Consider the following 12,227-nt stretch of genomic DNA (forward strand, 5'->3'; position numbering starts at 1 on the left):
ATCCCCGCGGAGGGCGTGACGCCTCCTCTCTTCCCTCTGGAGGGGCAGCTGCTCATTGGCCGGGCTGGTGGTGGGCAGAGGGGCCTCCTGTGGGCCTGGTGTGGGGCTGAGAGGACGGAGGGACAGCACTTGGCTCACACTGGCCGGGGCTCTGGTGGAGCCTGATGTCTGGGTGGAGCAAATGCAAGCAACGACACAGGCCATGCTGGCCGCTTGGGACCTCATCCTGCGAAGGCCAGCTGGGGCACGGGCGCAAGCCCATCTGGGTGCCATGTTACACCACCTTCTGCGCTGGGTGCTGGGAGCAAACCCAGTGGGTCTCGCTGCAGGAGCCAGCCCTGCTGGGGTCTTTGAGGAGACAACATCTGACCCTTGAAAGGGGAACAGGGCGGCAAGGCTCAGGCTCCACGGAGGCAGGGGGCGTACACAGCCAGCTGCAGGGGGCACAGCTGGCCCGGAGTCTCAGCCCCTGGGGCTGGCAGGGACCATAGCCAGAGTCCAAAGGGCTTTGGCCCCTCCAGGATTGGACAGCCAGTATGGATGGGCAGGGTCGCTGCTCACGCCAGCTGTGGGCTGGTGTGGGGGGTGGGGGTGGTTCCCGGGAGAACCAGGACACCTGTCGGGGTCCCATCTGCTGGATAGACCCCCAGGCCCCCTGCGGCAGGCCGGAGGTTCAGCACGGGGGCTTCCGGAGCCGCTGGGGAGTGGGTTGGCAGCGGCCGGGGACAGTGGCTGGACCCAGCGTCCCTGTCCTCTGTCGCGTGGGAAGCCAGAGCTGCAGGCTCTAGTTGTCCTGGCACGGGCAGCCTGTCCCGTCTGTGGTGTGCTAGATTTGGGGGTGCCTGGAGGGGGGGACCCATGCCTTCCTTTCTGTCTGTGGAATTCCTTGGCACAGGCAGGCAGCTGGCCGGGTCGGCGCCGTGTGCTCACCCTCTAAGCTGGGGCGCGGCAGGAGGACCCGGGTCCTTGGAGACCTGCTTATTTTGTCTGGGCCATAATGGAATGTGGCCACTGGATGTTTTCCCTCTGAGGCCGTGGAGGTTCACATCCCTGCCGAGGTGTGGGTGGCCCCTTTTCCGCCGGTAAACAGTCCCACACCTGGGGCTGTGCTTCTCCCCAGGGCGAGGCTGCTGTGCTGTTTTCCTGGGCTGCTCAAAAGCCAGGGTGAACTCTTGTGGGGCCGTCTGTCCTGCTGCTGCCTCCCTGGGGCAAGGTGTTAGAGCAGCCCCACCCGCAAACCTGCAGACCGGGCTGGCCACACAGAACCCACAAATGGGGGCTGGCCCCACAGAACCCCCCTCTGCAGCTCAGTGCTGAATGTTCTCGTCCCCGGTGGGACCCTGGCCTGAGAGAGGAAGGGCTCTGGGAATTCCGTCACCGACGGCTGCACACCCTGTAGGGCAGGTGGGTTCTGGAGGCCAGGCTGGAAGGCTTGGCTGAGTCGCCCATCCCCGTCCCCAGCAGGCCCTGCTGGGCTCTATCCTCCTGGAGACGGGTGTGGCCGCCACCCTGGGTGGTTTAGGCTGGGTCTTAGACTCGGCCAAGTGATGGTGTTCGCAATGCAACACTGAGTGCAGGCCGCGTGGCTGGAGGGACAGGGTGTCTACGGCACGTGTGGGCAACCCGGGGCCTCCTGTGGGAGGGAGCCGGCAACTCGGGTGGTCCAGGGGCAGCGGCATCAGCTTCCTGGGGCTTCTGTAGCAGATGACCCCCAAGAGAGGGCCAAGTGTCCAGAATGGGTTCCTTCTGCAGCCTGGAGGCCAGAAGCCCCGAATCAAGGGGTCCTCAGGGTCGGCTTTTTCCAAAAACTCTTGGGGGGGGACCCATGGGAGGTCTTTCCTGCCCCTTCCAGCCGCTGGTGGCCCCAGCAGCCTCGGCTCGTGACTGCGCTGCTCTGATCCCTGCACTGCTCCGATCCCTGCGCTGCTCCGATCCCAGGGCCTGCTGGCGCCTGCGTGGGCCTCCTCTTCTGTCTCTTGCAGTCCCTGGACTTAGGGCCCCCCTGGATGACCCAGGATGACCTCATCCCGAGATCCTCAGTTCCATCCACAGAGACCCCTGTTCACAGGTTCTGGTATGTGAACACATTTTATGGGCCACCATTTGGTCCACAACCAGGGCCACTGGGACAGAGAAGGATCCAGAATCTGGATCCCAGTAAGTCTGTGGGTGTCTTCACATTCAGTCTGGAGGTCACAACTGGGCTGGCATCGTGGGAAGGCCCTGGAAGGTTTTGGGTGTAGGAAATCCACATTCTCTCCTTCCCCAGGGACAGGTCCCAGCCTGGCCCCCGATCCCCAGAACGGCCTCACTCGGCCCCACCACAGCCAGCTCCGCAGACAGCAGAGAGGGTGACCCTGGCCCAAGGCGACGCCTCACTCATCCTGAGATGCTGGGCATGGCTGCGCATCACGGGGGCCCTGCTGGGGGTCGGGTGGAGACAGGCCTGGCTGGGCTTGGTGCCTGGGGGCGGAGGTCTCTCTGTGGACAGCTGCCTGTTCAGAATGGGACAGGAGGTGGTTTGGTGACAGCAACTCTGGGTCCCCAGTGTGGCCCAATTTCCTGTCTCTGTTGGTCACGGGCCTGTAGTGTGGACTCCCGGAACTTGGCCTGAGCGCACTTGGCACATGGTAGGCGATGGTCTGTGGACAGTTCAGGGCTGCGGGCTCCAGCCTCACACACGGGCAAGTGACTGGGCCCCGCCTGCAGGAACGGATGTGCGTGGTGGAGAGTGATGCAGAGAGGGCCACTCACCCCGGGACAGGCTCAGCTTGCAGCAGAGGGCGGTGGGCCCTGGAGAGGGTGAGCCCACCCAGAGTCCAGGAAGGGAGAGCTTTGGAGGGGCAGGGGGACATTTGAGCTGGGCCTTGAGGGCAAATGGAAGCTTTTGGAGGTGCCACCTTTCCCCCCCTTACCTGCTCTCTCCAGCTGGGTCCAGTCCAAGGACCAACATCTGCCTCTTCACCCAGCCTCTGGGGGCCACCAGGAGCATTTGAAATTCATTTTGACTTTTAAAAATGAGTAAAGAATGTGGCCAGGTATGGCGGCTTATGCCTGTAATCCCAGCACTTTGGGAGGCTGAGGCAGGAGGATCACCTGAGGTCACGAGTTTGAGATCAGCCTGGTCAACATGGTGAAACCCCGTCTCTACTAAAAATACAAAAATTGGGCAGGTGTAGTGGCACACACCTGTAATCCCAGCTACTCGAGGGACTGAAGTGGGAAAATCACTTGAACCCAGGAGTTGGAGGTTGCAGTGAGCCAAGATCCTGCCATTGCACTCCAGCCAGGGCAACAGAGCCAGACTCTGTCTCAAAAAGAAAAAAATAAAAATAAAAAAGAGTAAAGAATGAAAACCCCAACTACGAGGCTCTTGCTATGTGAACGTTGCATCTGCCCAGCTCCGGAGAGCCCCCTGCCGGCCGTCTTTTGCCACTGCAGCCTGGCGGGCAGCCTGGACCCAGCTGGCTGGAGCTCTGGCCTCTGTCCCCGGCGCTGGGTCAGTGGCTTCTCCTGGTCGGGTGCTGGGTCTAGGGATCAGATGGTCGGGCCTCAGAGCCTGCATGAGACTGAATGAGGCATTTCCAGTCCTCAGAGGGTGGGAGGGGAGCCGGGAGGGGCACAGACCCCAGGCTGGGGCATTGGGGGAAGCTCTCTGGAGAAGTGAGCTTCTGCAGGGTGAATAGGNTCTGTGTGGAAACCACGAGGGCAGTCAAGATTACTCAAACGGAAACCATCTTAGATCTAATTGGCTCATTGAATGTCTGCGTGGAAACCACGAGGGCAGTCAAGACTATTCAAACGGAAACCATCTTAGATCTAATTGGCTCATTGAATGTCTGCGTGGAAACCACGAGGGCACTCAAGATTATTCAAATAGAAACCGTCTTAGATCTAATTGGTTCATTGAATGTCTGTGTGAAACAGCATTTTCTTTCTCAAGCCAGTGAGTCCTGGAGTTAGTGCGGCAGCTTTTTCACTGAAGACATGTTTCTTAGGAAGCAGGTGCGACTGTAACGTGGGTAAGGTTTGCCTGCAGTTCGGCAACCCCAGTCTCTGTCCAGAGTGGGAGCTGCCCTGAGCCCCACAGGCCGTGGCCTTCTGCTTGCATCCTGCTGACTCTGTCCTGCTTCTCTGTGTCTCCCACACTGTTTCCTGCGGTGTGACAAACCCTCCCACACCTAGCGGCTGGCGGCTGTTCCCTAGCTGGCGATTCTGTGGGCCAGGGATCTGGACGGGGCTCAGTGGGGACAGCTCATCTCTGACCCATGGGGTGCTGCCTGGGGTCCCTCAGGCAGTGGCATTTGGCTATGGTGGGCCCAAAGGCCCAGGAAAATGCTGTGTCGGCTGTTGGTTGGGTTGCTCAGTTTCCTCACCCTCTGATAGGACAGCCTGGGCTTCTCAATAGGTTCCAAGAGGGCAGAAGCAAAAGCTGCCAGGCCTCTGATGGTCTTGGGGCAGGGCTGGGAGAGCATCCGTCGTGCCACTTTATGCCAGAGCCATTACTGGCTGGCCCTGATTCCAGGGAGGGAGTGGACCAGCCTCTTGAGAAGGGGCAGCCTCCGAGGGCAGGGGTAGGGGAAGCGAGTGGCTGGCTTTGCTGCGGCCACACCTGTGTGATACAGCAAAATGGGGCAGGCCCTGTTCTTCCCGCCTTTCCCCAAACATACAGGCAAACAGGGAACATGCACACGCTGTGTTGGGGAAGGGCAGGGCGGGGTCGGCAGCCTCTCACCTATTTCCTTCCACCCAAGGCTGAGCACTGGGGGTCTCCTGGTTATGGGTGCTTGGCTGGACACTGAGACCACAGGCAGCTCAGGCTCCCTGCCAGCAAGGTGCTCAGCCTGGTGGCCGGGACAGCAGCAGACGGGGCTCTGCCCCAGAGGAGGCGTCCGTGAGAGCATCACAGAGGGGCTGTTGGAGTCAGGGGACTGAAGGGGGCCAGGGGCCAAGAAAAGCATCATGAAAGGTGTTGTCATGTGACCTGAGTTTGGAAAGGTCAGGGGTGTTCTAGGTGGCCAGGGGTATGGAAGGTGGGGATAGCAGCCTCGTGAGTGGAGATGTAGGGGTGTGAAAGGTGGGGATAGCAGCCTCGTGAGTGGAGATGTAGGGGTGTGAAAGGTGGGGCCGGCAGCCTCGTGAGTGGAGATGTAGGGGTGTGAAGGGTGGGCCGGCAGCCTCCTGAGTGGAGATGTAGGGGTGTGTAGGGTGGGGCGGCAGCCTCCTGAGTGGAGATGTAGGGGTGTGAAGGGTGGGGCCGGCAACCTCCTGAGTGGAGATGTAGGGGTGTGGAAGGTGGGGCCGGCAACCTCCTGAGTGGAGATGTAGGGGTGTGAAAGGTGGGGATAGCAGCCTCCTGAGTGGAGATGTAGGGGTGTGTAGGGTGGGGCTGGCAGCCTCCTGAGTGGAGATGTAGGGGTGTGTAGGGTGGGGCGGCAGCCTCCTGAGTGGAGATGGCAGGCACACCAGGTGTGCAGAGGGAGCTTTGAGCATTCCCAAGACTGTGGGGGGCTGGGTAGGAGCAGGGAGCCTGTGGGCAGGGGTGGAGCATGAACCCAGGGAGGACCAGCGAGAGCCCAGCCTTGCGGTGTCCTGGGAGGCCATGGCCCGACGACTCGGCAGACCAGCATTGGAGATGGGCGTCTTCCTCCAGGGCCACTGATGTCAGGGCCACTGATGCTGGTGTGGATGGTGGTGGCTGGCGAGGGTGCCATGTGGGCACGTGGGGGCCCGAGGCTGGTGGTGGGCTGTGCTCCAGGCCTTGCCAAGCCAACTGTGTCTTCGGGGTGAGTGATGCTCCAAGACGCCCCGTGGAATGTGGGGCCGGCTCCACTCCTTCCGTAATGCGGTTTTTTATAGTCGGGGGACTCACTGTCCCGTGGCCGCTGCCAGCTGTCTGTAAGCTCAGGATTAGAGAGCCGGGCCTTTCGTGAGAGCTGGGGCCGGGCCGGCTGAGCCCTTCACAGGGAGGGCCAGACCACGGGGACGGCGAGCGACTGCCTGGCACTGTGAGTGAGCCAGCCAGCAGACAGCATGATGGCCTTCTCCTTGCCTGCCCCCAGGGCCTGGTGCGGGCTCTCTTCTGCCCACCCTTCCCAGCTTGGGAGCCCCACCCCATCACCGCCCTCCTGAGCATCTCGGGGCGCCCTCCTGGATGGCATCGCAGTGGGCATTGGCCTCCCCTCCATGCCCCACCTCTGCTTCGGGTCAGGAGCACCCCTCACCCACAGCAGGACTGGAAGCCCCATGGGGCCAGGAGGTGCCCAGGGGTCAGGGGACTTGGACTTGAGTCCACCTCGTGGCTGTGTGATGGTGGACAGGTGCCATCCCCTCTCTGGGACTCAGTGTCCTCGTCGCTAAAGCAGGAATGGCGCTCTCCCATGACCCGGTCTGGGGACACTACATGGAAGGAAGCATCCACAGCACCAGGTACTGCTCGCCCTCGTGTGCCCGGGGTGGCCGCCAAGGGCCCAGCAGCATTGCCACGTGTCGGGGCTGGCCCAAGTTCCGTGTCCCTGGAATCTACAGCCTGCATTCTGTGAAGGCGGAGCGTGACTGGGTGGCAGGCAGCGGGGGTTCTAATGCTGAGATTTCCCTTCCCCACCCCTCCTGCCCGCCCCGGCGCCTTCCCTCCTGCGTGCCTTTCTTTGGGCAATGGGCAGAGGCCCCAGAGCGGGCGGGATTCCTGTGAGGTGACGCCAGCCGGAGTGTCCAGCCGGGTGCTGCCAGCCCAGTCGTCCATTCATGCAGCCACCAGCGCTTCATTCACCCCTGGCGGGGAGGGCAGCTCCCCTGTGACTCGCAGCTGGGGCTTCTCCATGGGTGGGGCCTGTGTCGCTCTGCCAGCGACGCTGAGGTGGCCCCCAGGGGCCCTCCTGCTGCTGTGGGGGTGCAGGGGTGGGTGCTGGCCCCAGCATGCTGCACACGACCTCAGGGTGGCACCCACACACTGGGAGCTCCAGCTTCCCCATGAAAGATGACTGAGGAGGTGGGGAGGCCGCCTAAGGTGGGGAGGACACGGTGCTGGCCAGCAGTGACGGACTGTGGGCAGGTGTTGTGCCACGCCTTTTGCAAACATCTGATCGCAGCCCTCACGACAGCCCCAGGGAAGGAAGTGTGGTCACACTGCAGCCGTCCTAGGATGTCACCCCAGCTCCAGATGGCACAGCTCCCTTCTCCTGTGGCCGTGAAGCCCTGAGGGGACCCTACTTGATGTCTCTGGGATCTCCTGGCTGCTTCATTTGCCCTCAAGACGGCTGAGGGGGCGGGGTCGCTGGGCCCTTGGGGCAGAGGAGGGACTGATCAAGTACCTGCCGGGTGGCGGAGCAGCCACATCCCCCATCCCCAAAGCAGGCCCAGAAGGCAGGTGTGTGGGCGGGGCACCCCCTCCCTCCTCCCCACGCCCGTCCGCTGCGGGACCTAGGATGGGCAGAGCAGCACTCGCCCTGGCGCCCAGCAGCCCAAGCTGTTCCAAGATGCTGCCAAGTTAGAAGGGCGTGGTGGGGTCCGTGGGGAGTGCAGAGGCTCTGGGGACCCAGATTCGCGGGGCCAGGCAGGATGTCAGCTCTGAGCACCCGGATTCGTGGGGCCGGATGGGGTGTGGGCTCTGGGCACCCGGCTTCGCGGGGCCAGGCGGGGTGTCGGTTCTGGGCACCCGGCTTCACGGGGCCAGGCGGGGTGTTGTCGGCTCTTGACGGAGTTTGCTCTGGTTTCCTGCGTTCCTCCTCTTCAGGGTCCTCAGCCCGCACTCGGGCCAGGCTGACCTGTCTCTGTCCTTCCTCTGCAGGGGCTGGTGTCTTCTTCCTGTCCTCGGCCGAGGGGGAGCAGATCAGCTTCCTGTTCGACTGCATCGTCCGAGGCATCTCCCCCACCAAGGGCCCCTTTGGGCTGCGGCCGGTTCTCCCAGGTGTGTGAGCCTGGCCGACTGGGGAGGGTACGCTTGGCGGGCTGTGTGATGTCCTGGGGCGGTGGGCCATGGTGATTCGTCTGCCTGGTTAGGTGGCCGCCCTTCCCACCCCCAGCTAAGGAACCAGAGCCTTTCCAGGCCAAGACTGCAGCCTGGGCTTCGGCAAGCCCTGCTGAGGGCTTCAGAGCAGTCGGGGCTGGACTCCCACCTGCAGGTGCTCTCTCTCGGGGGTCTGAGCTGTTGGGATGCTTGGGCCTAGAGCTTTCTGGCTGGGACCGTCAGCCACAGCTGCCCCTGTGCAGTAAGAGACCCTCTGACGCACCGCCACCATCTTCCACGCCCAGGAGCAGGGAATGCCTTGCCCGAGCTTGGCGGCCCAGTAGCAGCTGATCTGACTCTGCAGCTGGGGTCAGGACTGGCTCTGCCTGAGCCCGGTGTTTAGGCCCAAGGCCACCTCGGGAGGTCACCTGGCTGTGGGGTCTCGTCTTGTCTCACCTGCACTTCCTTGGCTGTGGCTGTGGCACACTCTGCAGGAGTCCTTGGCCAGGGATGTTGCTGGACCCACTGGGGGCCCTGGTGCCTGGGCACAGTGGGGCTCTCCAGGTCAGGGCAGGTGCTGGGCCGGGTGCCTCCATGGGTTCTCTCGAACGCTCCTCTAGCTCCACACGGGCAGCGCTTGACCCAATGTCCAAGTGAGGCCAAGGCCCAGGCCACATGGTGGGTGAGCAGCAAGCTCATATGTGGTGCCTCCTGGCACTGGTACCCCAGCCGGGGTGTGGCGGGGGAAGGGTGACTGGGAGGACAGAGGTGAGCGGCATATGGGGCGGGCACCCGGGCCTCCCTTCCCCTGGCCATAGCCCCAATGCCTGCTGCCCACACCAGCACAGTCACATAGGGGGTGGCCCTGGGAGGAGGAAGGTGGCACCTGTGGCCAGGGCCCTCCCCACTGCCCTGCCATGCTGGATGGCGTGGCCGCACCCCTGCAGGCGTCTTCCTGCCTAATGGCTGCCAGCAGGTATGGATGGTGTGGTTGGCATGGATGACGTGGTCGGCGTGTTTGACTGTGCAAGGTGAGGGTGTGCAGGGTGCAGGTCGGGGACAGGGACAGGCAGAGGCAGCAGGAGGCTGAGGAGGGCTCCCTGTTCTCTCCTGCTCCCCTCAGGCGGTTCCCAGGGAACAGAGGCTGTGCCAGGGAAGCAGCACTGGGTAGAGGATGCTGGGGAGGGTCGGCCTGGGACAGCCGCTAGACAGGACAGGCCCCACCGCGGCAGCAAGCGGGCCAGCCCCAGGCAGGGTCATTGCTGACAGCTGGAGGGAGTTGGGCTGACCAGAAGTCCCAGACCCCACTCCACAGGATGTCCTTGTCAGAGTCAGCTGGGAGCTCTCAGAAAGCTCTGCTGTCAGGGTCTCGGCCTGCAGCTGTGCCCCCCAGCTGTGCCCCCCAGCTGTGCCCCCCAGCTGTGCCCCTGCAGGTGTGTGGGGGCCTCAGGCCACCTGGAGGTGCTGGTGGAGCTGGGACACTATGCTGGGCAGCACCCCGCCGGAGGAGCCGTGGGCCCAGCCCCTGCAGGCTGGAGTCATGGGAAGGTCTGGGCTGGTGGGGTCGTCTGCCCAGGCTGGAGTCATGGGAAGGTCTGGGCTGGTGGGGTCGTCTGCCCAGGCTGGCAAAACACTGGCGCCCTGTGATCACAGGGCTCCCACGACAAAGCCCTGCGGGCAGCATCCTCATGCTCTGGGCTTTCTGCCATCCTCCTGTGCTGAGTCTGCTGTGACCCACCGGAGGGGCCGAGAGATGCAGGAGGTCCAGCCCCTTGGTCTTCTGCACGTGGACACCAAGGCCCAGAGGCAGCCAGACCCACCAGCAGCAGGAGGGAAGGGCTCAGAGGCCTGGCGTCCGCCACGCTCCGAGCATGGCGTGCATGTTACCTTCTTGGCCCGGCCTCCACGGGGTGCACCGTTGCTGTACCCTTTTGCAGACGAGGTTGAGAGGCTCAGGGGGTGCATGGTGGAGCTGGGAGTTGATCTGTGTCTTGCCCACCAGCTACTGGATGGGAAACGGTGGGAGGTTGTGTCCTGCGTCCTGACCCTGGTGTCACCGAGGGCCGCTCTTCATCCCAACTGCAGGGCACTGGCTTTGTGGGGGCCCTGGTTGGAACGCTCGAGGGCTGAGGGACAGTGGTGCTGTCCCGTCACTGTGCTTGTCTTCAGCCTGGACCCTCAGCACACCAAGGAGCCAAGACTGGCGCCTGCTGTCCTGCCCACGCGGCAGAATGTGTCGGTGAAAGCGCCAGGAGCTGCCAAGCCAAGTGGCCTGTGGGCTCCATGGCCACCAGCAGCCTATGTTGGGAGGGACTGGGGCCTGAGCTGGCACAGCCTTGGCTGCCATTGCCTTCCACCCTGCCAGGCACAGGTGGGGAGGGGACAGGAGAGAGGCTTGTACTGGCCCTATCCCTGTCCCTGGCAATGCTACAGATGGGGCCACAGGGTAATGGGCTGGCAGGGCCCCAGGCTGACCTGGGCAGTGCCTTGGGGCAGCCATACCCGGAGGCTGGGGGAGGCTCCTTCAGGTCCTTCTTGCATTCCTGGACCAGGTGCTGTGAGCTCTCGCCTGCCCGTGGGGAGGGCCCTGTTCTGAGGTCCTGATGGGGCCTCCTGTTGTGCTCAAGGGCCCCAGCTGGGCGCCTGAAGGTGTCAGCAGAGGACAGTGTCTTATCAGGGATGGGGCCTCTTCAGCCTAGATGTGAACCCGGACAGGGACACCATTGCTTTCTGTTTGTTTCTCTGGAACCCTGACTACGGGGTCAGGATGTCTGGCTCCAACCTCCGTCAGGCTCGGTTCTGTCCACCGAGGCTCTGATCCAGGTGTCCCAGGCTGGGGACTGTACCTTCCAGTCCTCTGTGTGCTGCAGAATTTGGTGTAAACTTTCCATGCTGCCACTGTTCCTGGATTCTGGGGAGAGCAGGTCCTTGGACCTGTTTCGGCTCAGTCCTGCAGGTGCCCCCAAGGTGGGTGGCAGGAGGTGTGTCCTGGAGGCCCAGAGGAGGCCACCTGGAGCAGGACAGGGTCGGTTTGCTCTTGTGCTTGTAGCTGTGGCTTCCCTGCCAGGGAAACTCTTTGGGACGGCTGTGGCCGTGGGTGCCATGGATGTGGAAGGGGCGGGGTCTTGAGCCCTGCTGTTTGGAGCAAGGCAGCCACGCAGCCTAGTGCCCACATCACTTAGTGCCTGGGACATCCCAGCACGGGCGGGGGCTTGGGGACCAGGGCAGTGATGCTGAGGCTCGGGACAGCGGTGCCGAGGGGCCAGTGAGAAGGGAGGTTTCCTGTCACTCAGTCCCAGAGGACCCAGAGGACACAGGGACGATGACCAGAGAGGGTGGGGCTGCTGCTCCCTGGATGCAGCCCTGAGGGAGGGGCTGGGTGGGGCCGAGGGTCCGCAGACCACTGTGCTCTGAGCCTCGGGCACAGTATGAGGCTCCATCCAAGGCCCCAGGGAATGGTGGGACCGCCACAAGGTGGGCGGGCATTTCCCCAGGCGGAGAGGAGCCTGTGAGAAATGGGCACTGTGAATCAGGGGCGGGCAGCCCCTCTTGCAGCGAGACTGGCCCTGGGGATGGGGGAGGGGCTGGGCATTTTTGGAACAAAAAATTGAAAAACTCCGTGGCGAGGAAGAGGGGTCTGGCCCGCGTGGGGTCCTGGTGAGTGGACAGGTGGCAGGGCCATCCATGGGTGCAGGGACCCAGCAGGGCGGATGGTGGCCTGGATAGGGGTGGTGTGGGTGCAGCATTTGAGGCCCAGCATCTGGGCTGAGGCATGGGGAGAAGCGGGGACTCCCAGGGGACTGCCACTCCACGGAGGGGGCCACCACCGCGTCAGGCTGGGCCTGGTGCCTGCGGGCAAGGGTGGGCGGTGGGGGCCACTTCCTCCACTGAATCTTCTCTCTGCTGCAGACCCAAGTCCCCCGGGACCCTCGACCGTGGAGGAGCGCGTGGCCCAGGAAGCCTTGGAAACCCTGCAGCTGGAGAAGCGGCTGAGCCTCCTCTCGCATGCAGGCCGGCCGGGCAGTGGAGGTGGGGCCAGGGGCTGGCCTGGGCTGTGGGACTTCAGCTAAGCCTCCAGTGGGAGAGCTCAGGAGGCATCCATGCATGTGTGGGGGCTGCTGGCTCCCTCTGCTCATTCATGCATTCCTTCTCTCTCCTGCTCATTCATTCCTTCCTTCCCCACAACCCACTCATTCATCCTTCCTTCCCCCACATTCATCCTTCCTTCCCCCACATTCATCCTTCCTTCCCCCACATTCATCCTTCCTTCCCCCACATTCAT

The 12,227-nt window shown here is 63.2% G+C and overlaps 1 protein-coding gene across 4 annotated transcripts in view; it reads left to right on the forward strand.

Annotated features, from left to right (window-relative positions):
- DOK7 (docking protein 7) overlaps positions 1 to 12,227 on the forward strand; it is a 37,169-nt gene that overhangs the window by 13,946 nt on the left and 10,996 nt on the right. For 3 of the 4 annotated variants that reach the window (XM_025384749.1, XM_025384750.1, XM_025384751.1), the window contains 2 exons: positions 7,787 to 7,906; positions 11,855 to 11,974. In XM_025384749.1, the coding sequence (XP_025240534.1) occupies positions 7,787 to 7,906; positions 11,855 to 11,974 (240 nt within the window). Of the gene's footprint in view, positions 1 to 6,740; positions 7,052 to 7,786; positions 7,907 to 11,854; positions 11,975 to 12,227 lie in introns of those variants that run through there. The other variant, XM_025384752.1, reaches the window with a different exon arrangement.

This window comes from Theropithecus gelada, chromosome 5 (genome assembly GCF_003255815.1).
Source record: "Theropithecus gelada isolate Dixy chromosome 5, Tgel_1.0, whole genome shotgun sequence".
Taxonomy (NCBI): Eukaryota; Metazoa; Chordata; class Mammalia; order Primates; family Cercopithecidae; genus Theropithecus; species Theropithecus gelada.